General features: G+C 40.5%; 1 protein-coding gene across 1 annotated transcript; it reads right to left on the bottom strand.

The window, feature by feature from the left end:
• Positions 1–1,456: 1,456 nt before the first annotated feature.
• LOC139954135 (isoleucine--tRNA ligase, cytoplasmic-like) lies at positions 1,457–26,931 on the bottom strand. The gene is made up of 26 exons (XM_071953811.1): positions 26,358–26,931; positions 24,034–24,170; positions 23,657–23,813; positions 23,095–23,214; positions 22,523–22,657; positions 21,878–21,962; positions 21,451–21,596; positions 20,876–20,946; positions 20,562–20,622; positions 20,070–20,165; positions 19,162–19,281; positions 18,464–18,654; positions 17,102–17,302; positions 16,481–16,573; positions 15,741–15,845; positions 14,865–15,035; positions 14,379–14,523; positions 13,646–13,766; positions 13,034–13,125; positions 12,393–12,592; positions 9,086–9,272; positions 7,774–8,067; positions 5,443–5,538; positions 4,831–5,004; positions 4,178–4,481; positions 1,457–3,436 (listed from the first exon to the last, which is right to left on the bottom strand). Exons 2-26 carry the CDS (start codon positions 24,156–24,158, stop codon positions 3,366–3,368), a joined length of 3,561 nt encoding a protein of 1,186 aa, XP_071809912.1. The 5' UTR covers positions 24,159–24,170; positions 26,358–26,931; the 3' UTR covers positions 1,457–3,365.

Below are 26,931 nucleotides of genomic sequence, written 5' to 3'. Positions count from 1 at the left end.
CCCACTGAAGTGTTAAAAACATAGTTTTTAGAAAGGGGTAATTTCTCACTCAAATAATAAAAGACTTAAGATGAAGCCTATTATTATGTGTCTGACAGCACACACAAGGTTGTTTTTTCTTGCTATATTCTCTTGCAACTTGAAAAGACCAATTGAGCCCAAATCTTCTTAGGTTTTATACGTATGTTGACAATGACCAAATGTGTAAATTTCTCCATACTCTTTCTAACTTGGGATTAACCTTAGGATTTAGAATGAGTTCATTTCTGTATCCATGGATGTTAGGATGCATTGAACCCATCCTAAGTTAGGACGGGTTACTCGTCCCATGGAGGTATTCTACCTCCATCTCGAGATAGGATTAATCCTAGCATTTCGTGAAATCGGCTGCAGTGCCTTAAACTGCTGTATAGCCAGGGATCACACCAAAGTTTATGGGACGAAAATAGCCAGGGGATCACCAAAGGGGATGCCCTTTAAACATTTATGACAAGGAAATAATTAGACGGTGGTAATCAATCAAGATTGAGTCGTCTGTTGATGATGCCTCAGCCATTAGGGACTACAGTCTTAAGAGTGATTCATCAAAGAGCAGAGATGAAGTAAAGAAAGACGTTCATCATCAGAAGCCCAAGAGGGTTGAAAGAGTGCGTTTCATTTTCACCGTTTAATCATTCATGAAGGGTGAGGGGAGTCAACGGAAAATATCAAGATGAGGTTAATTGTAGGTTATGAAACACCAATAGACCCTTTAAATGGATGTTAAATTTGTACGGGGATAAAGAATATTATTTGGTTTTACCATTACACGGATGTGTGTAAGCACCCTATACTCGGTACACTCAGAACTGGGGTAGGTACTGAGTATACAGTGCTACCTCACATCGGTGTAAGAGTAAAAACCAAATAATAACAATAGTACACCCAGTCTCCTGACGATGACTAGAACAAGTTAGTCCAAACGTTGAGACCAATTTAAGAACTCGCTCCACTCTAGTGCAATTAATAACGATCCTATAAGCTAGAGTATTTTCCAGCCAATTTTCTATACCTTCCGCCCGGGTAGTAGTTAAAAGCAGGGCTGTTCTTTTTAGAGTTGAGAAGTCTCCCGAACAATCCGATAAATCTACTCCGCGGTAGTAGAATATAGAAAGACAGTTCTCTAACAGAACAAACTCTACCTGGCAAGTAGATACACACTTGGCGTTTCAGCAAACCAAGTATATATTGATACCTCACCATACAATGCCTCAAATCATATAAACAGTGGACCCCTTGCACTGGTAGCCATCTTTGATGAAACGTGTACGCTTGAAAGGATCATTAATTTGCTGAAAGTTACGCGCAGAGCATACACAAAGTGTATCTTTCCAATGTTTATCATCAAAGATTTGAATAACAACCAATGCTTATTTCCAACATCCAAAATGACACAAACAATCATAACAATTTAATCTCAAGTTAAATATCATCTGCTCCGACAGATAAATTATTTATTTGACACACATCTGTTAGATTAAAATTAGACATTCATTGTCATGAAATGGAAAGACAGCCTCAAAAAGCTCATCTCAAATTATTCTAAACTACGTTAAGCGTTAAGTATTCATAGATTTGATAACCTTTTTGAAACCCTGCGGGGCATGAGTGTTTTCAAATATACACTGGGGCTTGCTTTTGTGGAAGAACCTCCATACGTATAATTAGAGTAATTAGCCCCCCATTGTTCTCCCATATAGTTTCCCATATCTGATAAACCAAAGGAAGAGCAAACCAAAGGATGAACCTACAAGATTATGGCCACACTTTACAGCCAATTGTCCCATGACACCCAGCACATTAACACGGCACAATGTCCATGTTGTATAAGTGCGTTCAGTGAATTTTTGCTTGTGAGCGTGCATACTAGGCGATATTTGCTTTATGCAGCATTTCAGAGTTCGCACAGTAAGTCAAATTATTTCTGACCTAAAGCATAGAATTCAGCAGTAACCAGAGCCATGAAATTGACCCTTCCCATGAAATATGCTAATTACATTCACGCATGCGTATAGACCCTGTTGGTTGGCAAACACAATAGAGTTGTGCATTAAGCAGACGCGCAATCGCGTCTGTGTCACGCACCCTTTAGCTGTGTACAAAACAGCGCGATGTTCCCTCATTTTGCCAACCAAAACGTTAGTGCGCACGCGCTATGTGCAATTTACATATTTCATGGGAAGGGTTTATTGGGCCCTGGTGTCTTGAAACATTAAAGGAGTAAAATATTTCAAAACCACCTTTTGAAATGGTTGATCCAATCTAACGAATATATAATATTAATTTAAGAAACCCTATTTCTTCATTAAGAATTAGGAAACCATAATTAAAAGCATTGGACACCTTTGGTAATTGTCAAAGACCAATGTTCTCATTTGGTGTATCCCAACGTATGCATAGGATAACAAATCCGTGACGACTTTTATTCAATTGGTCATGGAAGTTGCAAGAGAAAAATGAAAGAAAAAACACCCTTCTTGCACAAATGTGTGTGCTTTCAGATGCCTAATAAAAGGCTTCATGCCTGAAGTCTTTTAATATTTGAGTGAGAAATTACCTTTACACCAAACTATGTTTCTTTAAAGGGAGCCATTTCTCACAGTGTTATAAACTACCATAAGCTCTCCATTGCTCAAGTAAGTTTTTATGCTACCAATTATTTTGAGTTTTTACCAATAGTGTCCAGTGCCATTAAACCACCATACTGTTGAACCCCCACCACCCCTTCGATCACTTGTTTACATACACCCTCTCAACTTGTTGACAAATAGTGTGACCTATTGATTCCAGGGCTTTACCCGGCAGGCAAGATAGTACACTTGTCGTATGAGAAATGTGTACATTTTGTATCATAATTGCCACTCACACTCAAGAACGGTTACAATAAAGCGCCGATAATAATCCTTTACTTTATATCAAAATTTAATTTGATAACCAAAAAACTCCACGAAGGTTTTATTTTCTTCCCTTGTATTGATTTTAAATTGTTGTGGCTCTGTGTCTCTTTGAGAAACATGTTGTCACCATTTTAACCTCTGCAGCCAAACTTTCATGTTCGGAGAAAACCGCTCTTGAAGTAGAACTTATTTTGAAAACGATGACAATGTGTTGTCACATGTTACATGCTCTTAAGTATAAGGCCGTAGAACCGTAATATTTTTGTTAACTGATGGCAGACATTTTCAAAACTTCTGAAGGAACCTTAAAATGCTACAAAAGGTTCTCCTCTCCTAATTTTAGTGAAAAGGTCATGTAAAATATCATTAATCTCATTGCATTATGGTTTCAAATAAATTGTTTCAGTGGATGAAATGAATCTGTTGTGTTCATCTCACAAATGCGTAGACTGTACTACCATGAAGAGTAAATACATCACGTAGATTCACAGACGTCAGTTCTGAAAAATAGAGAAAAATAGAGAAAAAAAAAATTAAAATATTTAATCAAGAGAAATGGAAAAAGTGACAGAAAAAGTGATAGGTCAACTAACAAAAAGAAGTAACTACATCCTACTTCAAGTTTTCAACTCTGATCCCCTACAGTGCAGTCAAGAATACCATGTTATAATTACAGCCTGTGGCGGGCTACCAGCGAATTTGTTCCTTGGAAAAAAGAAAGGAAAACCTCGGCAATCATCTACCGTCCTCATTGTTTGATCCACGGAGTGCCAGTTTGAGTCCCGGTCGTGATACTTGTGTCCTGAAGCTAGACACTTAACCATTATTGCTGCATAAAGCTGTACGTCCTGTGTGTTGTTTTCCACATAAAATAAACCCAGTGCGCTTATCGCAAAGAGAAGGGGGTTTACCTTGTTTCTTGTTCCTTGTTTGATCGACTGCATATTGCGACAAAGCACCTTAAAGGAATAGGTCACACACTTTGAATACATATCTCCACATACCTCGCAGGAAAAATACTAATCACTTTGATACTAATTGGGTGTGATAAAGCTATATAATACTCCATAGTATTATTGTATTTGAACAATAAAACAACAACTATCAACTAAGACAGTTTGCGGTAACACCATGTGAATATTTCTAGTTGAGTAGTGCAAGTTCTGAAAAGAACCAGTGGTTAACAAGTCAACGTTTCAATCAGTATACTCTAATGGTCTTCAGGAGTGCTATCCACTTACCATTTGTCATGTCCTTTGACATGTACAGTCCAATTTTCTTGCCATGGAGTCCGAAGACCACACCGACCTGTTTGACAAGCTCCGGAACCGAAATAGGGAAATCTCCCCTTGGGTTCTCCAGGAGTATGGTACCCTGCGTTGACGAGGCTCCACACTGTGGTTGTGTACCACAAAGTTCGATGTTTACAAACCTACAGAAAGGTGCCGGGCCGATGGAGGTTGCTGTAGCAGGTGCGGACATTGATTTGGTTTGACCTTTGACATTACCTCTGACGAAGACCAGTTCGAGCTCAATTCCCTTAAGCTGAAAAAAAAAAAATTAATGAGATTAATTAAAATTACTAAACAAGGTTTACCTGACCTTGCTAAGAAGAGGATCTAAAAAAATATCCCACCACTGATGCAATCTTTATAATTGCTCCTTCAGTCACCCCAAATGTATCCGCCCGCCACACCTCACGATCACAATGACAAACATAGCGGATATAATCAACTGACACAGACACCAAACTTGTCAAATTTTATTTTGCAAACCTACATGGTAGTTCAATCAACCGTCATAAAATGTCACTGAATTGGACAGCGCCATCATTTGTTTACCATTAAATCTAACAGCTTAAACCACAACCCTAAACAAATGGGTTACATCTTACCTGGCAGGTCTCTCTGATAATTTCTTCCCCAGCCGCTACCGGGAACGGACAAATAGGCTGCTTGATGGTGGCATAGATGTACTGGTCATGTGACTTGATGATGTCACTCAGGCGGTCTGTTGATGGCTTGACTTGAGTAAAGATGGTGATGTCATCCGAGGGTACTAGCTTGGCCTGATCGAAAATCACAGATAAAAATTTTTTATGACCAATAAAATAACCAACTTTTTGTTTTAAATGTGTAACTCAAAAATTATTAGACGCAAGCAATGCATCCCTTTTAAGGTAATATTGTTACTGAAGCTTCCCAGGTTGTATTGTAAACTTGGGTGTGATCATTCTCTTTAATTGGTGGCTACATGTTGTATGGTTTTCGCTGGCACCCACGAACAAAGATATTGACAAAATCGGGAGACCACCAACATTAGGGCTAGATAGCTCAGTTGGTTGAGTTAACCTAGAAATCAAGTTTACCCAGTCAGTTGCCCTTGTAAACTTATTAATACTTAAGTAGGATTTGAAACTTTGCATGGTGGAAATACGATATAGAAAGGTTTGCGGTAGCACCGTGTAATAATAATTCTTTACCAGAAAATATTGAAAAAAGGTTACCTTTTTCCTGAGTTTCTGGATGCGGTTGATGACTTCCCTAGCTGTACCTTCGTCAAGCATGGACTGGTCTGGAGTAACGTCAAGTAGGACTAGAATCTATACAGGAATGAAATCAATTCATTATTAAGCCTGGGCGACTAGTGAAATTTACTACTCGACTAGTTGCACCTAAAACAGTCACGACTTCAACACCAGCCAAGACTACCTTATTTTCCTGCGGATAAGACGCGTCTTATCTGACTTTTTAGACCCCAAACACGTCGATGCGTCTTATCTTTCGGTACGCCTTGTCTGCTGACGATTGATTTATTTTGACGATCAATGCATGAAATAAAAAATACCTTCATGTCCAGTTCAAATCAACGATCTTTGTGTGAAGAATCCTTACTCACTAATGCGGTCGAACAAGGCTATTCAGACAATGAGACCGTATTTTCGTTCGAACAATGCCGCAATTCCCCAGACGGTCCAATTATTCCAACAATGCTGCAACGTGTTTAATCCCCATGACCGTGCTTTCATTCCATTAATGCCACAATGTGTCTAGCTTTCGAAACAGACGTCGGCGGCGTCCAAACGTTTTTCTGTGTGGCCGGATATTCGTTCCGAAAACGATTGACAGTCAATAACTTCATACAAACGTCATTCACCCAACCGCTATTGTGTGGTAAACTTTGAGGGTTTTTATTGTAGAGAACAACTATTTCTGAAGTATGCTTTAGGCTGAATATTGACTGCCTCTTTTTAGACGTTTGCTTTTAAAAAGTATTATGAGAACGGACGTAGCATTTTCTTACAAGGATATGATTTGTATTTGTTTGTGATGCCAAATAAAATAATCCAACACAAGCCCCCAACAATAGGGAATAATTTATTTTATTGAATTATTTTATTGCTTCAAAACTTCGGCTAGGAACGGTTGTTAAAATCATGGTTGCCCTTGCATGAAACTTGCCGGTAAAATCAACGATGTCCAAGTTTAGACTCGAAAATCTCTCAAAATGACACAGAAAATTAGCCCCAAAACGCAACCGTTCCGAGGTCTGTAACACGCAACACAAAAGCAGATATCACACCTATAGTCGTTGTTACTGTGCGTGTGACAATAAATACAAGAAAAATTTAACGCTAGAGGGCGTTTTGGAACATTGTAATAGCGTGAGTTTAAACGCCCTCTATTGGTCAAAATTACGCGAATTAGCAATGAACGCATTGAGACGAGACTCGACTTGTCTGGGCTAGACTGGGCCCCTGTCTTTATCCACAAGGATAAAGACGACGGATCCCAGCCGCTAGATCCAGTGATTCCCAATTGGATACACTGAACGTGCAGTGATGACATAGATGCCCAAATAATCACTGCTCTCAAGTCCGCAATGGAATTTGACTGCGTATCTATACGTTCAGGCTATGTCTGGGCATGCTTGGGACCCACACAGTCACGTGGGAATTTTGGCGCATTTCCAGGCAGCGCAAATGCGAGGGCGTAGCGCAACCCATCAGCGAACATCGCTCAATACGGTGCCCACCATGTCTCCAACATCTGTTGTGCAATCTTGAGATTGCGCAGCGCAATCCACAGTGTACACGTGCATATTAATGTGCATGCAGCGGCATCCCGGCGGTACGATACATTACCACAAACACACCCAACGTCCGTCTGTCGTTGCAATGTATCTGTATCAGCAAGGATCCTCGTTGTGGGACGTCGGATGTCCAGGGAGGCATTGTGTTCATGTTGCAAATAAAATTAACTTCAGACAGTGCGTGGACCATGGTTTCTGCCCGCTGATTGGGCCGAACATTGTTATTAGCAATATACAGCGTTTGCTGATTGGATAAAGGTCGGTATACATTCTCAAAGGCAACAAATTACGTCTTTGTGTCAATGAACCGACACCGGGTGGCGCCAGGTGTTCTTTTGTATGGGGTTAAACGTGCGCCTTGTGCGGCGGTGCGCCTTGTCTGCTGACGTTTGAATTTTTTTTTGTCATTTTAGCGTCCTGCGCCTTGTCCGCCGAGCGTCTTATCCGCAGGAAAATACGGAAGTTTTTAGTTCCCAAGATGCATATCATTTGCAGCAGGTGAAATGATGTCTGATTGTTTTTTATAAGTAAATTAAATTTTCGGGAATAGTCATAATTAATAGTCACTATTTTTGTAGTAAATCAGTGATCCTAATAGTAAATTGGAATTTGTTTTTAAGAAATGATCTGCAGACTTAACTCTGCAAATAATTAGCAGGGAACCAGCTGCAGACAATGTAAATTATATTGGATATCCTGGTAACCTACTTTACAAAGGCTTGTAAATTCAAATAAAATGACCAACCTGGTTGTCAGAGTGTGCTTCGTACTTGGCTTTGTCCCCGCCATTCCCCGTCTGAGCAAACGCATAACTCATCCTCAACTCGCTCTCTTCGATCACATGACCGAGTATCTCGATCTGTCCCACATTGCGGACCTCCTGGAGTTGGGCGTCGGTCAGCTCTCGTACGGCTTGAGCTACCTTCTTCAGGTCTCCTTTAAGACGTCTTCCGAGGACGGCCTGATCGGGCTCCGCCTTGAGGGATACGCCGTACTTCTCCTTGTCTTGGGACGTGGTGACGCTACGGATGTTCAATTCCTGTTGGGTTAAGATCGGACGAGTTGAGTGTCAAAATGAAAACATTCTTATTTTGATTTGATTTCTTCCACTGATGTTGGCTCAAAGCTGATTGGCTGCATATTGCGCCACAGCACCTTGTAAACCATTACATGGTGCTATGTAAAAGGAGTAGGTCTCATAATTCAACCGTAGTCCCACATACCTCTCAGGAAAGTACTGTATGTTAAAGCGCCTTGAGCGTCACTGAGTGTAGATGAGCACTTTAATAGAAGAATTCACTATTGCTATTTCTGTGTTGCTAGGCTGCGACTTCCTGGTTAACTCCACACACTTAGGCGCAATTGTAAGCATAGACAATTTTTCTGTCACGTTTTCTGTTCTCTGTCTGGGAATGAAACTGTCTTCTCTGAATTTTGTTGTTTCTTGAATCTTCTGAGATGAAATTATTTTAGCATGTACAACGTATTTACAAGACTCTCCTGATAACATTGCTCTGGGATTTCACTATTTTTCCTCAAAATTTACATACATGTACATCTTTATTAATTTTGGTTTTTTTTTACACATACACCGATGTGTGTTAGCACTGTATACTCAGCACCCTCCCGAGTCCTGTGAAAAAATATCACAGGCATTTTACTCGGGTGGGATTCGAACCCACGACCCTTGCAATTCTAGAGCAGTGTCTTACCAACTAGACTACCGAGGTTGCCCAGCAGCTAGAGGCTGCTCTAGAATTGCAAGGGTCGTGGGTTCGAATCCCACCCGAGTAACATGCCTGTGATATTTTTTTTTCACAGGACTCGGGAGGGTGCTGAGTATACAGTGCTAACACACATCGGTGTATGGGTAAAAAAAACCAAAATTAATATTCTTTATCCCCGATGCAAATTTAACATCTATTATGTACATCTTTATTCAATACGAGTAGGGATTCATGTCACGACAAAACTTAATCTACAAAAGATACCGAAACCCTTTAAGACATAGGCGGCATATTGCCAGGAGTTACTAGCCAAAGTATCAAGAGACTCACCTCCTTGATGTACTTGTCAAGAGACACCACATCATCCAGACATTGCTGGTCAGTGTGGATGATCACAGCTTCTCGTAGTGGATACTTGGTGGGCATTGTGTTCCTATCACGGATCACTCTACCAAGCTCAATCACGCTCTGCATTCGACCAACGGCTCTCTCAATGGTGGCGTCTGTCAGATCAGTTCTGAAACAAGGGTTTAAGAACTGAGTAATTACCTAGGGCTAGGGGGTCTTTATCAAGGGCTAATGAGTCTTTATTATGGTGCAAGGGGGTCTTAATCAAGGGCTAGTGAGTCTTTATTGTGGTGCTAGGGGGTCTTAATCAAGGGCTAGTGAGTCTTTATTGTGGTGCTAGGGGGTCTTAGTCAAGGGCTAGTGAGTCTTTATTGTGGTGCTAGGGGGTCTTAATCAAGGGCTAGTGAGTCTTTATTGTGGTGCTAGGAGGTCTTAATAAAGGGCTAGTGAGTCTTTATTGTGGTGCTAGGGAGTCTTAATCAAGGGCTAGTGAGTCTTTATTTTGGTGCTAGGGGGTCTTAATCAAGGGCTAGTGAGTCTTTATTGTGGTGCTAGGAGGTCTTAATAAAGGGCTAGTGAGTCTTTATTGTGGTGCAAGGGGGTCTTAATCAAGGGCTAGTGAGTCTTTATTGTGGTGCTAGAAGGTCTTAATCAAGGGCTAGTGAGTCTTTATTGTGGTACTAGGAGGTCTTAATCAAGGGCTAGTGAGTCTTTATTGTGGTGCTAGGGGGTCTTAATCAAGGGCTAGTGAGTCTTTATTGTGGTGCTAGGAAGTCTTAATCAAGGGCTAGTGAGTCTTTATTGTGGTGCTAGGAGGTCTTAATCAAGGGCTAGTGAGTCTTTATTGTGGTGCTAGGGGGTCTTAATCAAGGGCTAGTGAGTCTTTATTGTGGTGCTAGGGGGTCTTAATCAAGGGCTAGTGAGTCTTTATTGTGGTGCTAGGGAGTCTTAATCAAGGGCTAGTGAGTCTTTATTGTGGTGCTAGGGGGTCTTAGTCAAGGGCTAGTGAGTCTTTATTGTGGTGCTAGGAGGTCTTAATAAAGGGCTAGTGAGTCTTTATTGTGGTGCTAGGGGGTCTTAATCAAGGGCTAGTGAGTCTTTATTGTGGTGCTAGGAGGTCTTAATAAAGGGCTAGTGAGTCTTTATTGTGGTGCTAGGGAGTCTTAATCAAGGGCTAGTGAGTCTTTATTGTGGTGCTAGGAGGTCTTAATAAAGGGCTAGTGAGTCTTTATTGTGGTGCAAGGGGGTCTTAATCAAGGGCTAGTGAGTCTTTATTGTGGTGCTAGGGGGTCTTAGTCAAGGGCTAGTGAGTCTTTATTGTGGTGCTAGGGGGTCTTAATCAAGGGCTAGTGAGTCTTTATTGTGGTGCTAGGGGGTCTTAATCAAGGGCTAGTGAGTCTTTATTGTGGTGCTAGGGGGTCTTAATCAAGGGCTAGTGAGTCTTTATTGTGGTGCTAGGAGGTCTTAATAAAGGGCTAGTGAGTCTTTATTGTGGTGCTAGGGAGTCTTAATCAAGGGCTAGTGAGTCTTTATTTTGGTGCTAGGGGGTCTTAATCAAGGGCTAGTGAGTCTTTATTGTGGTGCTAGGAGGTCTTAATAAAGGGCTAGTGAGTCTTTATTGTGGTGCAAGGGGGTCTTAATCAAGGGCTAGTGAGTCTTTATTGTGGTGCTAGAAGGTCTTAATCAAGGGCTAGTGAGTCTTTATTGTGGTACTAGGAGGTCTTAATCAAGGGCTAGTGAGTCTTTATTGTGGTGCTAGGGGGTCTTAATCAAGGGCTAGTGAGTCTTTATTGTGGTGCTAGGAAGTCTTAATCAAGGGCTAGTGAGTCTTTATTGTGGTGCTAGGAGGTCTTAATCAAGGGCTAGTGAGTCTTTATTGTGGTGCTAGGGGGTCTTAATCAAGGGCTAGTGAGTCTTTATTGTGGTGCTAGGGGGTCTTAATCAAGGGCTAGTGAGTCTTTATTGTGGTGCTAGGGAGTCTTAATCAAGGGCTAGTGAGTCTTTATTGTGGTGCTAGGGGGTCTTAGTCAAGGGCTAGTGAGTCTTTATTGTGGTGCTAGGAGGTCTTAATAAAGGGCTAGTGAGTCTTTATTGTGGTGCTAGGGGGTCTTAATCAAGGGCTAGTGAGTCTTTATTGTGGTGCTAGGAGGTCTTAATAAAGGGCTAGTGAGTCTTTATTGTGGTGCTAGGGAGTCTTAATCAAGGGCTAGTGAGTCTTTATTTTGGTGCTAGGGGGTCTTAATCAAGGGCTAGTGAGTCTTTATTGTGGTGCTAGGAGGTCTTAATAAAGGGCTAGTGAGTCTTTATTGTGGTGCAAGGGGGTCTTAATCAAGGGCTAGTGAGTCTTTATTGTGGTGCTAGGAGGTCTTAATCAAGGGCTAGTGAGTCTTTATTGTGGTACTAGGAGGTCTTAATCAAGGGCTAGTGAGTCTTTATTGTGGTGCTAGGGGGTCTTAATCAAGGGCTAGTGAGTCTTTATTTTGGTGCTAGGGGGTCTTAATCAAGGGATAGTGAGTTTTTTATATGGTGCTAGAGGTCTTTATCAAGTTCCTATGGAGTTTACTTACTGATATTTATCAAAGGCTAACAGGTCTTTATCAAAGGGCTGGTCGGTGCTCTGTGACCAAGGGGTCGTTTTTAAAGGGCTGGTCAGTTTTTATTTAGAGGCTTTAGAGTCTTCATTAAGGAATCATGGTGTCTCTGTAACACCCCTAGCGGGTCTTTATCAAGCTGTTTGTTTTTTATTTAGAGGCTAGGGAGTCTGAATATTGGTTGTCTCTGTATCAAGACAAGGGGTCTTTGTCAAACTGGTTGTTTTTTACTCAGAGGCTAACAAACAACTTTCTGTGCAAAAACCTTGAGAAGAATCGGGGCAACTTGGAATTGTAAAAGCAAGCAAAACAATCTAGTGTAAATGGTCCACATGCATCATTAATAACTGTTCGAAAAATGCTGGGCTTTATTTCCCAGTCATCCAAATCAATAAGCCTACTGACGAAATCTGCTTGTTCGTTACAAGTTCTAGGAATCCAGTCTACTTCTAGTAACACATGGTTGTTGAGACAAGTACAGAATATATCTTGAGCCAGTTGTTGCAATTCTAGATTCATACTTCCAACCTCTACGATGCGGGCGGTGGACTAACTGTCCGTTAGAATTTTCAGTTGTGAATTAGAGATAATTGGCAGGAACGAGCACAACGCAAAATAAATGGTGTTTAATCAAGGAGTCTTCATCAAGGAATATTGGTGTCTTTGTAACACACCTATGGGGGTCTTTGTTAGCTCACCTTGGTTCTGGAACCATGAGATAGTGCACACTAGCCGTGTCTGGACCCTGCGATGCGTCTGGCTCCAACAGGTGCTGAAGGTTCTGATACATCTGCTCCGTTAAGAAGGGTGTAAAAGGAGCCATGACGCGCACCATGCTGAAGAGTACACTGTAGAGCGTATGGAGGGCGCTCTCACAGTCTGCGCATCCATTCTCACCCTGAATGGTAGATAATAAAAACAGGATGAGGAATATGTCTGCAGTGTGTCAGCAAGAGTAGGTATTCAAACTGGGGATCTATAACAACAGAGGACAATAGAGTCCAGGGTTCGGGAAAGGTCCACAGTAGGAAATTAAGTACAAAATCAATGGGAGCTGTTGCGAAAAGAGTTATAAACAAAACAGGTTTTGATCCTGGTTGCAGGCGTATACAAGCTTAAAGTGGTGGGGGTAGGGTCGGGTGTGTGAGGCTCAGGTTAGATGGGGTAGGGTTAAAGGGAGTAGGGTTATGGGGTTGGGTTAGGGTAGGGTTGGGGTAGGGTAGGGTTGGGTTGGGTCGAGTTAGATTGAGTGGGGTTAGGTTTGGATTGGGCTGGCGTTGGGTTAGGGTGGGGGGGGAGGGGATCAATCTTCATATTCAGCAGTCAACATGTTACCTACCTTGATTCGTCTTCTGTTGGAGCGCACATACCAGTTGGTCAGGGTGTCTACAAACTTGACGAGCTTAGGTACCACTGTGTACAGACGGTAGGCTGGATGGAGTATAGAGTGCAGAAAGGGAAAATAGATTGTCAACTTTATGAAGATAATGTCAAAAATTAGCTTTTCATGTACAGATATACAGAGTATTTGCGACATCTGGTCATTTCAAGTTATTTGCTGTATTTTGATGTAACATGCATCTGGACAGTTGTTTATTTATGTATGTTCTTCTTTAATTTTCCAATCTTTCCAGTAATGAATTTAAAGGACCCTCAAAATCTAATACCACTGTGACCCATAGGCCTGTAAGATACCTGTGTGGACAAGGTGATGAAGAAATATTAGACCTGAAGAAAGTAAACTAGAGAAACCTATGTCACAAGGCGGGATTCTAACCGCGTCTACCAATGTGAAAGGCCAGGGTAAAACAACACTAAGCCAACCTGATCCCCAGGTAGTTAGTTGTCTGTGTCCAAATAAGGTTAATTAATTTGACAGAGATAACATGTGCATGTTTTTAGGAAGTAGTATCCAGCCGTAGTTAAGACTTTTATTTGACCACTAGCGTACCTGCCATTTCTTGTTTGACGAACACAATAAGCGACTGACAAGCAGATAGAATCCATCGATCCATGTAGTTATCAGATGGTTGAAATGTCTGCTCATTGTGAAGAAACGTTATTCCCTCCTCCTGTCAAAATACACAACGGAAATAAAATGCAGACTTTATTTTCTATTGTTACTTTATTTCAGCCACATTTCGCAGCGCAAGTGCAAAAACAGGATCGTTAAAAGTAACATCAAAAAGCACAATAAAATTGACAAGACATGACAGATTAAAATGACAAAAAGTTCTTACATCCAGAGTTGCATTTGGATCAGGATCTTCAAAAAAACATTTTCATTCGTCAGAAGTTGTATTTTCCACGAAAGAAGAATTTCCCATAACCTTAAGCCTTTAGAGAGGCGATTTTAACCCAGTAAATTTACTATAGCGGGATTTGAACCAACAACCTCCAGATTAACATGTTGTACCAACTGAGCTATCTAACCCTATGTTGGCGGTCTCCCTATTTTGTCAATATTTTTGTTCAAGGGTGCCAGTCAGAAGCCATGCAACTGATAACTGCTGTGTATTCAGGCTACGGAAATTTGGAATATTCTAGAATGCAAGTGGTCATGGGTTCATATCCCACCTGAGTAGTGGAAGTTTTAGATTTACTCAGCAGGCCAGGGGAGGCGCTGTGCATATTACACATCGGTGTTAGCATCCAAACAAAAATAACAATATTTATTTAGTTACCCTGCAAAAGCGTTCCACGTTCTGCATGAAGAAGCGATATGCATTGTACCACGGCAAGAAGACGTCTTTAATGACGTCTTTGACGCCCTCCTCCTTGAATCTGAGAGTCTCCGCCTTCACAACGGGAGAGTTGATCAGATACAACCTACGCAAATATCAAGAAAACTATTAATATCAAAAATAGATATAAAAGTAAATGATAATTCATTTATGATTATTGCTTCAAGTACCCAACAATATCTAAACATGTTCTCATAAAATTTTCGTTTTTTGGAACCATTGTTTATGTTTTAGTAACTCAGTCCCCGGCTGTAATGAAAAATGTTTTTAATAATAAAAAATTGTGATTGATAAGTATATCTGATGTCTCTTAAAGAAATGTTGCAGATGCCAGAAAAATACTGGAAAAGTGTTAACTATTGTTAGAAGCTCAAAGCAAGAAGGTTCTTTTCTGACTTGCAAAAACATTCCTTGAAAATTTCTCACCTGAGCGCGTCCGCTCCAAACTTGTGGACAACCTCAAGAGGGTCTGGGTAGTTCTTCTTTCTCTTGCTCATCTTCTGCCCGTCCGCTGCCAGGACAAGTCCGTTGACGATAAGATTCTTAAACGGTGGTTTGTCAAAGAGGGCGGTAGAGAGCACTAGGAGGGTGTAGAACCTAAGATAAAGATCGAGTAAAACCCGGATGTTAGGAACTTATAGCAGGGGTGTGTTTTTGCAGGAAATATTGTAATGTTAAAGCTCCTTGGGCGTCACTGATTGATGGATAAAGCGCCATATGAGACGCCACAATAATTATTCTTGCAAATTAAGAACAAAATGAAAATAAGTATCAGTCTCCTTGTGGCCTATGAAAGAAATAAACAAACAAGACCATAACTAAAATAAGGGAAAAAGTTTATTAATGCGGGGGTTGAAGCAAGAACGAGTATATCTAAAGACATCCTAGTAGGTTTGTGAATGTTAAGGAAAGCTAATTGTAGCTAACAACATTTTGCTAGCTGGGAGGACTAAACTGAGAAAAAAAAACTGAATTGAAAAACACAAGACTGCTTGACTTGCTCGACCGTGAGTTTAGTGGTGAAGCTAAAATCACAACGCCTCGGGCCTGCGCTCCTGAGCTGTGCGTATTTTAAGCCTGGCATTAATCCAAAGACGTACAGAAGTTTTGTTCTAGTTATATTATAATGTTAGCGGTGACAGGGGTCAGGTTGTACACATCTTAAGATGACAGTTTCTATACTTTTGCTACAACCTTGACAACCCCTGTCCAACTTGTAATAATTGTGTTTTTGTCTAAAGATTTAAATACAAAACAAAAGGAAATAAAAATGAAATAAAATAGAATGACCAGTGGTCCTACCATCCTCTCGTCTGATCGATCCCCTCAGCGATGAAATCAGCCGGGAAAGACTCTTCAAACTCTTTCTTGTTCTCAAATGGGTAATGCATCTGTGCATACGGCATGCTGAAATCAAACATGGAGAGGAATTATAAAATTATGCTTTTTAGTCAATATTGTTTCCATCCAAGGCCCCTGTATTTGTGCGTAATAATGAACCCAAACAACCTTGAGTGGTTAACTAGGATCCTTAGTCATTTTGACAAACACAACACCCCGAATCTGACCATGATGGTGTGCCTGATCCCTTGTAGAGCATAACATAGCTGTAACAATTTAAAGGATGCTCTAGAACAGGTTGTTCTGGAAGGTGTAGATGATGTGACCTATGTTTACATTCAAACCGCCCTCTGTTGACAAAGCATTGTACATGTCATGATTCGCCGGGCAAAATGACGCGTAGTCATGATAAGATTGCATACACTTTCTAGCTGGCTGCCAAAACACAAAGGTTTTGCCTACAGTGTTTATGCGAATCTTGGTCTTCGAGTAACGTCAGAGGTCACACCGTCTACATAACTAATTGTGCAAAATCAAATTCCAAATGACAGGTTCGACTGGAACTTAACAGCTTGGAGAGAACAAAAAACAGACAAAAGATTGGCTGCAAGTGGCTAAAAAAAAAAAAAAAGACATAATCTAGAGGATTTTAAATAGCTATTTCTGACACCATTTACAAGATGGATGACATAAAAACTAACCTTCCACTTTCAAACCAGCAGTCAAAGACTTCATCCACGCGTTTCAGTGGTGGCATACCAGGTCTCTTGGATGGGATGGTCAGCTTGTCAACGCTATCACAATCACACAAGAACAGAAAAAAGCAACAGAAGAACATTTAAAACAAATTCAACTTGTGAAAATAAACAAAGTTATTGCCAGAAATTGCCGAAGCAGATATTAAACTTTATCTCTTTCAACAGTGGCTCACATTCCAATGCAATCGAGCACAGCTGGTGGCTTCTCCAGTTTACCACTCAGTTTCTGTACTCTCTACATCAACAATTGTGTGTGCTTCCAATTGGTGTGGCTTTAATGAGGTATGACAGACCTGTTTGCTTTGTTTTTAATAGGGCAAGGGCACCAAGGCATTTTCTCTTTGAAGGGCACCCTATGAGAAAATTGTAAATTTCTGCTGGAGCATTTCAAGGGCATCAAGGCAATAACCAGGGGGCATGGAGGCAATCACCTTTGTTGCCTCCGTGAAGTATCAGGCCTGATATAAATTTTGTTTTATTGATAAAGACACTACAATAAGAGTTGTTTTTTAATTAAATGATCCAACTTAATGATTGACAAGAAATCTTTCTTCAAAGTCTAACCTCTCTCTGTGAATATCAGAGATCTTAGCTCCGGTCAATTCCTCAAGCTCTGCGATGGAACCAATGCAGACCACTTCCTCCAGATCTTCACTGCACCATAACGGGATCGGTGTACCCCAGTAACGGTTACGACTTACGGCCCAGTCATGGGCGTCTCGTAGCCAGTTGGCGAAGCGTTTGTCCTTCACAAACTCTGGCACCCTATTGAGGACATAGGAACAAATAGCAAGATGGAGATTTAGAATGTCGGCCTGCAGTATGATATCATGTGGTGTATGTGTCTACACATTTGAGAGTCAACCCTCCTACTGTCTGATCGTTCATTATCACCCACTAAAGTTTTGAAGTATAAACTATCCAACCTGCAATTATGATATGTATGCATCTACGCAGTACACAGTCAACCCTCCTACTGTCTGACCATTTAATATTATCCACTGTAGTGTTAATGATAGATGAACTATGCAAGCCTGCATATGATGTCTTGGGGACGTATCTACACAGTACACAGTCAACCCTCCTACTGTCTGACCATTTAATATTATCCACTGTAGTGTTAATGATAGATGAACTATGCAAGCCTGCATATGATGTCTTGGGGACGTATCTACACAGTACACAGTCAATCCTCCTACTGTCTGACCATTTAATATTAGCCACTGTGGTGTTAATGATAGATGCACAATGCCAGCCTGCAATATGATGTCAGGGGGATGTATCTACACAGTACACAGTCAATCCTCCTACTGTCTGACCATTTAATATTAGCCACTGTGGTGTTAATGATAGATGCACAATGCCAGCCTGCAATATGATGTCAGGGGGATGTATCTACACAGTACACAGTCAATCCTCCTACTGTCTGACCATTTAATATTAGCCACTGTGGTGTTAATGATAGATGCACAATGCCAGCCTGCAATATGATGTCAGGGGATGTAGCTATACAGTACACAGTCAATCATTGTACATTCTGACCATTCAATACCATCCATTGTTGTTATGAGTAATAAACTATGCCACCCTGTTAGATTGTTATGTTATTTTATTATTATTCATGGTTTATTCAACTTGTAAAACTAAAAATAATCAGTTTTTTTTTTTTTTAAATTACAAAATATAAAATGATACAAAATATAAATACACACACTCTCAAAAATGCGTCCTTGTGGAGCATTCTTTTGCTCTTTCATTTGTCCATGCACTTAACAAATTGGGTTTTGTCCTTGGTCTCCAGAGAGTACCGAATATGAGCACCAGACATACATAACAATTGATAGCTGGTTTATAAGCTGTTTGATTATGTTATAGCAGGTGGACAAAACCAAACAAAAAAGACAGATTTACAAAATCATTGCCTACCAATATGTCTCCTGGTTGTTAGCGAGAAGCTTCTCCACCAGGGGTTCCACCCTAATAAACCAGCTGGGTACGGCTTTATAAATCAGGGGGGTCTCTGAGCGCCAACAGAATGGGTAGCTATGCTTGCAGGTGCTGTGGTCAACCAGACGACCTTGATTCTTTAGCCACTTGATGATCTGTTTATCGGCATCCTGAGGGGGTTAAGGTGATGGTTGTAAAAACACACATCCATGTTAAATGACAGGCATTCAATGGGCAACTGGGCAAGTACTAAAATAATTATGTAGAACTGGTCCCATCTCTAATGAGTGAGCCTGGCCAGAACTCACACAGTCTCATAAGCTGTTTACCTTCATTTTGTTAGTCGGGTCGTACCTGCATCATATGTTTAACCTTATTTTGCACTTCATAGTCATTATCGCTTAGCAATAGAAAGCCTATACTGTTCATATGCCATAGCAGTAAGTAGGGCTGGTGTGTCGCCTGATATGTGCAAACTGCTAGCCGATATAAAGTTCACAAAAAACACCATATAATAAAATATTTTAAAATTGAGCACAAAACACGCATTTCAAGACCGCATTTCATTTTAGATTTTGAGGCCAAATCTGCACAATTTACCTTTGGAATACCCCCCAAAACTGAAAAATCAGCTGATTTCAATACAGTAGTTACACAATGCAAAGCGTTCAACTTACCTTGACGTACTGACCAGCAAAATCAGTGACCTCGCTGGTGAATCTACCACTAGAGTCAACCGGACATACCACCATCTCTTTAGTAATGATCCCTTGCTCTAGACATACACGGTAATCATCCTGACAAGAAGAGAATCAGAGTGGAGTTAAGTAATTAGTATATAACGCTTCAAGGATTCGAGCATTTTTTTTTAAATGTCCACAGATTTACATTAAACTTACAGGGTTTGAAGATAGTGATGGTGGAAAGCTTCCCTTCAAATATTACTTACTAAGGTTGTGTAGTTTTTGAGAAATGAGTTAAACCAGTCACAAAATAATTTGGGTCTCATGAGACCAAAATTATTTTAGCATGTAAAATCTCCTTAACCAGTTATGATATTATACCAAAACCATAGCATAACTGGTTAATACGTTTTTACATGCTAAAACTGAGACAAAAATTATTAATTTTAAAAGACCCCAGGCCTTAGCCATTTTATTAGGTATCTGGAAGCACACAAATTTGTGCTGCAAAAAGGGTTTTTTCTTTCACTATAGATTTATTATTTGATGCATATGTTGAGATACACCAAATGAGAGTACTGGTCTTTGACAATTACCAAGGAAGTGCCTGATTTTGACAGTGAGTGCCATTATAGTTTTCAAAGCCGGACCGCCATAAACAGCTAATTGTTAGGACTGTCAATTTGGTAGATTGAGATTTACCGATGGAAAGCCACCAGGCATGAGGGCGCCCTTCAATCAATCAACAAATTTCTAACAAATTCAACTACCTTTGTGGTTGCTTGATTAACTTTGACAATGTGGAAAGCAAATAAACCTCAAAACATACAATCAGCAATCAGCCTGACCTGACTTAAAATTTTATTGATACAATGTATAAAGAGATGACGTCATATTTTTACCTGGCCGAAGTAAGCTGCTTGCTGAACGACACCCGTACCACTGTCATTGGTAACATATCCATCAGTCAGAACTCTAAAGGCACCAGTCTTTTTCAGCTACAGATAAAAGAATATTTACAACACAATGTTAAGTCGGACATCTTTACAAGCAATGAGTAATTTCTTTTAAAACACAGGTATGAGAAATCGTCAGAATCGTATGTGCTGACTTACATCCAATTCGAAAGACGAAGCATCATGGATAAGTGTCTTGCTTAAGGACACAAGCGTGACGACCAGAAATTGAACCCACACTCTGATGCAATCTTTCATCCTTTGTTCTGTATTTCCGACTTTGATTTGCATTTCATCAGCGGCTGCGGATTGATCATCAAATGACCAAGGGGTTTAAGCAAGGGCCACAGCAACACCCTTAGCAACAGCTGCAGCCATAGCCACTCAGTCAAACGCAACCTTAGATTGCCATAATGAACCTTACTGTCCTTATCTTACCTCAATAAAGTAGTCGAAGATCGGTTTATAACCCTTGCCTTTGAGCACGCTGCCTTTGAACCTGAGGTGCAAAGAATTAAAGAAAGGGTCGTTCATTGTTTTGTTTTTACGTTATGCTGGTTTACAAGCAAAGTTATAAACAGCAACAAAAATGTCACAGTATTTTCACACAAACATTGAATCCATCCACGTTTGGTTAGGTGACAGCAGGTACCTCAAGTTTATGAAGCCATGCTTTTTAAGATTATCAAAGTTCAACTTTGACCTTTACATGTTGTATTTTACCCTTTTATATGAAACAAATTTGTACTCACTTGTCTAGTATCTCATATTCATCTTCACCTTTAAACAGCGCAGGTAGTCTGGCTTCCATCATGATGTACATCTATAAATTAGACACACATTTTTATTTGTTACATCTTTAAAAACAACAGATAGCCTGGCTTCCAGCAAAGCTTACTTTAAGATTGAAAACATGACATATTTTTTAGCCTGTCTTCCATTATCATGTACACCTACGTGTATTAACTAGACACAAGTAGCCTGGCTGCCATAACCAAGACACACGAGTTGTAGCCTGGCAGTCATTATAAGGATAGTGTATGGCTATTATTGAGAGTAACAATTTCAATATTTCTTTTTTCTTTGCTTTTGTGTTGTGTTGTGACGTTATTTAGGAATCCATAAGTACGACAGTCCATAAATAGCTAATTGTTAGTACCTGTCCATGGAGATTTACCAATGGGAAGCCATCGGGTATGAGGGCGCCCTTCCATGGATTGGCACATTAATTTGTAGTTGACTGATTAACTTTGATTATGTGGAAAGCGTTTCAGAACGACTAGACTATGTTAAGAGTCAAAACATGTACGTAGTTGGTGTTTAATACCTTGTCGTCTTTCTTATGCACAATCTTGACGTAGTCCATGTCACCGTTTAGGCACACAGCCAAGTTACTCGGTAAAGTCCATGGTGTTGTCGTCCAGGCTATGAGACTCACATTCGGGTCTTCATCCAATGGGAAACTCACAATCACTGTTCAAAGTAATAATTATAACGATATCGATAATCAGCATTTAGCAATTTTCCAAAGGTTACACAGCACTACAACAAAACAAATGAAAACCACAGAGGAACTGTATTGAACAAGTGAGTATCAAGAAATGCTTTTTTGAACTGGGAAGCGGAAGACACATTGGCCAATGAATGAGTTGAGTTCCAGAGTGTGGAAATGGAGTTACTCAGTGAGGTATTGAGTTAACCTATAACTTGGCCTATAACTTGACCTATGACCCCCGACTTGACCAATGACTTACCAGCAGGATCTACAACATCCTTGTAGTTCTGTCCGGACTCAAAGTTAGACAGCGGAGTATTACATGCTGTAGAAAATGGCATCACCTAAAAAGAAACGATTTAAACACTTTAGGTAACACCATGTGATAAAGATCAGTCTTGAGAAGTGACGGTTCTGAGATGATACAATTTAAACTTGAAACTCTGATTAAAAATGAAATACTATCTAATGACCATGCCTGTATAATTATTTGAAGAGTGGAACAATTCCTAATACTGTTCGATCTCTTCATCAATTATTTTTTGTTTCAAATATATTTAGGCCTATTTGTTGATTCCCCGAAGAGCCAGAAGTAAAATCTTGTGTGTGTTCCTTACGCCTTCCTTAAGGCTTCAGTGGACAATGTGATAAAGATCATATTTGGGTAGTGGTGCTTCTGAGAAGATCCAATTTAAACTTGAATCTTCGACCAGTTTGCTCTAATTGAGAATGAAACATTACTAGTGACACCGTCTGTATAATTATTGGGAGAGTGGAACAATTCTGGCCCTCCTAACACTTTTTGTTCCCATCATCAAATAATGTTTGCGTCCGATATTCATTTGTTGATTCCCGAAGAGCCAGAAGTAAAAGTTTATTTGTGTTTGTTCCTTATGATGCCTACCTTGAAGCCTCTGTAGACCAATCCGCTGTCAAACAACTGTCTGAAAACCCACCAGATGGACTCCATGAACCATGGGTACAGCGTCTTATAATCCTTCTTAAAGTCAATCCATCGACCCAAGCGCGTAACGATGTACTGCAAGAAATACGTCAAAATTAAATATCAAGTAATATATAAACAACAGCAGAGTGAAGCAACGCCAGAATCTTCATTTTGGTTTTACCCATAGACCTCCTGCGAATGTAACACGCATCTTGGGGTCGATTTCACAAAAAGTTAGGACTAGTCCTAACTTAGGACTAGTCCCAGGAGATATACAAATTGCATGGATAGTCCCAAGTTAGGAGGAGTAACTGGTCCTAACTCGAGATAAGACTAGTCCTAACTCTTTATGAAATCCACCCTTGATATCACAATTTCACAACAAATAATGCACATCAGTTGACTTATGCTCAACTCCTACTAAACGTTCGCTACGAAAACAGCCTTGTGGAAAATTAAAACTTGCTCGCACTCGCATTCAAAGCAAGTATGAAACAGGCTTTTTTAGCGGTGCAATGGTAGACTCTCACCTCCCAGTCGTTGGAGTATCTCATGACAATCTGACGGCACTCGTTGTTGTACGCCTCAATTCCCATCTTAGCCACATCCTCAGGTCCCTTGATGCCAAGAGTCTTGTCAATCTCATACTCCTGCAGATAACATGAGTTATAATGATTAATCAATAAATAGTGAAACAATAGGAATGTTCCATTGTGGCTGAACTGATCCCATCAATAGGTCCGACAAATGTCAAACTTATCAACTGTGATAAACTTAGTTCAAATTACGCTAAGCATAACATCCAGTGTTGTAGCCAAAGTGGGTAGTGCCGGGTGGGCATGCCCATGCCAGAACTTACAAATTTTAGCTGGCACTCTAGCTGAGGAAAATACACTGTGCTGCCCAGTACAGATTTCCCCCAGATTGCACTTCAGCAATGATGGCCCCCCATATCTAAACATGAATAAATTGACCCTGTGAAATTGACCCTGGATTTCTTATGGCCTCAGTAACAAAAGTTGTCACCAGGCAGACACTAACAAATCTGACATTCGGTTGAACTTCGGACATTTCTCAGTCCTTAAGACTTACAACTGGTAGCCCATGACAATCCCAGCCAAATCGTCTGTCGACATGGAAGCCGCTCTGATGCGCGTATCTCGTCACAATATCCTTGATGGTTCCAGCTAGAATGTGGCCATAATGAGGTAGACCGGTTGCAAACGGTGGGCCGTCATAGAATGCATAACTGAAAAGATAACAACATCAATTGAGTTAACTTTCTGTGAACCAATGTAAATTGTTGAACAAATTTACCAGAGCAGTTTGAACCAACGACCTCTGGATTTACGTACCAGCACTCTACCGAATGAGCAATCTAGCCCTATGTTGACGAAATAGAAAAACAACACTGATTTAGATATAGACGATAAAGTGATACAAACGTTGAAGGAATCTTTGAGTATTACCGTGGCTTTCCTTTTGACTGTTTCAGCGACGTCTGAAATGCATCCAGTTTCTTCCATAATTCTAGAATCTTCTCTTCTTCTTTCGGGAAATTAATCACGTCTGGTACGGGTTGCATCCGATCCATGCTGAATCTTTCCTGTCAAGTGTAAACAAATATGTGACATAGTATTATAAAAATAATGAAAATAACCAAACAATTGTAATGTGCACATATCCACCTACTCCTCGACCTTTAAGGTTCCTTCTGCCATCATCTCCACGTGGAGACAATAGCAGAATGAACTTCACAGTTCTAAGATTAATATCCAACCTGCTGGGTGTTCAAGGAGCAGTAAATCCAAAAACAAAACAAAACAAAACAAAATAGACAAAACAAAATAAGTCCTTGAAAACTTGTGACATATTAAAGATAGGTTTTGTTGAGTAGAGATTTTAACTTTGTGGAACAAAATCCACCATTGTCTAATACGTGATTTAATAAAATTTTTAACAACTGACTTTTGGCTTGAATTATCTTTTGAAATTGATGAATGATTTGTTCCTCTAACAAACAGAATTTAGAAATATCGATCACATTCAAGTATGGATCCCTTTTTGCTTTTCTTATTCTTCTTTTTTGCGTCCAGTGTCTGAGAATACGTGCGTCGATCATGGATAGGGTGAATCACTTCCTGTTTTTCTTTCCCATTATAAATTACTAAACTGAACTGATCAAAACCCTTGTTGTGGTGTTTGTTTGTTTGTTTGTTTGTTGTTTATTAGATGATCTTCCCATCAAGGAAACTCGACAAACTCCCACAAGGGATATAACACATAGTGTAGTTGCGATAACGTAACCCTCCTCCTGATAGTTGCGATATAGCGTAACCCTCCTGCCGACAGCACCTCTGGCTCTGCCGTTGGCAGGCAGGAGGGTTACGGTCTCCCAACTACCTCCCGATATAGCGAAGCCGGCCAGAGGTCGGGACTCGGGAGCAGGGTTACATTATTGCAACTACATAAAAACACGACCAAGCTGGCAGGCACGACACCAACAGCCAATCTCTCTCACAAACATTGGTTATAGCGTCTATGTATGATTATGATTTACACAAGTCAAGAAGTCGTAATAATGAGTAACTAGGTATACGAGTAACAGATTATAAACAAGTCATGTATAAGATGGTAATTCATTTACTACATAGTGATAGTCACAAATCAAACTCAAGTGTGAAATCAGCGGTAAGCTTTTGTTGTGATTTGAACCGGGTTGTTCTAAAACCCCCTCGACCCACGACCCCTCGACGTCCGCCCCGGGTTCGTATAATGTCCCAATTCCGAATTCATAAAATGTAGCTTTTATGGCCGATTGAGAAGTCCCCTATTTATGTGTGATCCGCGCAGCACTTCCTTCCATGACTAGACTTGATTTCAAGTCTAAGACTGCGGTTATTTATCTGCATCAGCCACACAGAATTGGGAGTATTTACTCTCCGCTTCCGCACGTCATGTGCACATTGATTGGGGACCCCAAACACGTCCGTGTGGCCATTTGGTCGGTCGGGTCTACAACCTTGATCTCCGCTTAGAGGAACTAGTAGTACCATTGAGGAACAGTACACAGGACGGGAGCGATCGGTCGGAAATAGGTCTGCCTGATCATCGCGTAATAAGTTGGCCGTAATCATATTCGGGCGGTACACGCAGTTTCCCAGTTGGGATAATAATCTCGGATCGGCCAAGAGATACACGAGGAAATGCCACGTTTTTTTATCTGTACATCACAATTGCCACAGGCCCGATCTCAGCAGCCAATCACGCGAAGTTTGCTTCGTGCATACTACGTGTGTATGGTCCGTCACGTACGCTGTGTTGTTGTGATGTGCAAGGCATGGCAGGTAGTCGACGTCAGCATTGTGTGCGTGATTGGCAATTTCGGTGTACAGAAAAAAGATCACACAAAAGTCGAGGGTCGAGGGAGTCCTGGGTCGTGTGGGTTTTAGAACAACCCATATTAACCTTCTCCTCCTACTCTAGCTAGAACTGTTTCAGTTTCGTCTCCCGAACGATAGCCGGACGAAGCCGAAATAGTTCTAGGAGTCATTTGAACCCACAACCTTGTGATTGCAATTCCTGTAGTCTAACCACTGCACCACTGTGTTTAGTTTTTTAATTAAACCTTCTAATAAAAGTCACTTTTTACAACAAATCATCACCGGCCGTCTTGATCAATATGATCAGCGATTGCATCATCCTGCACGAAATTATTGTGTACATGTTACATGTATGGCCGGCCGGGTGGACAACCGTAGGTAGAACAATATTTTAATTTAATGCAACTTACTTGAAAAACGTTGTCTTTTCAGCTCAAACGATTGTAGGTGGATCTCTTGTTTTAGTGAATTACGTTTTTCACCAAATCATGTAAATCGTGCATTTCTGATCATCGAAACCGTCGATGAACAAACTGCATTAACCTTGTTTCGGCACGTGTAAGTACACAATACGGGTCCTACTACTTGCTGCCAACTCGCCGTCAACTCACTGGCGCCGTCAACTCGCCGTCAACACCACCAATATACATTTAAAATCCTCAAAAGAAGCATAGAACTGTAAAATATCAGCTCAAAGATAATTCTCGTAACTTTAAGGTCATATCTCGGAATAAAAATTGAGTTTTTTTCTCGTGAAAAAAAATTATCGAAGCCGAAAAACTGTCGGCCGCCATCTTGCTTTTTCACAATGATTAGTCTTGGCCCAAAATGTCAATTTTTTTTATCACCACAAAGTCGTTTTTGTGAAAGAATTTTTACCGAAAACCACGAGAAATATGTAGTTTAGCCCAGAATTAACACTTCCGTGCCCCTTTTTTATGGATTTTTCATGTAAATTTAATGAGTTGACGGTCCGAAAATGAG

Source organism: Asterias amurensis, chromosome 2, assembly GCF_032118995.1.
Source record: "Asterias amurensis chromosome 2, ASM3211899v1".
NCBI classification, from domain to species: domain Eukaryota; kingdom Metazoa; phylum Echinodermata; class Asteroidea; order Forcipulatida; family Asteriidae; genus Asterias; species Asterias amurensis.
The sequence above is the reverse complement of the archived record's forward strand: the minus strand, read 5'-3'. Positions and strand labels throughout refer to the sequence as shown.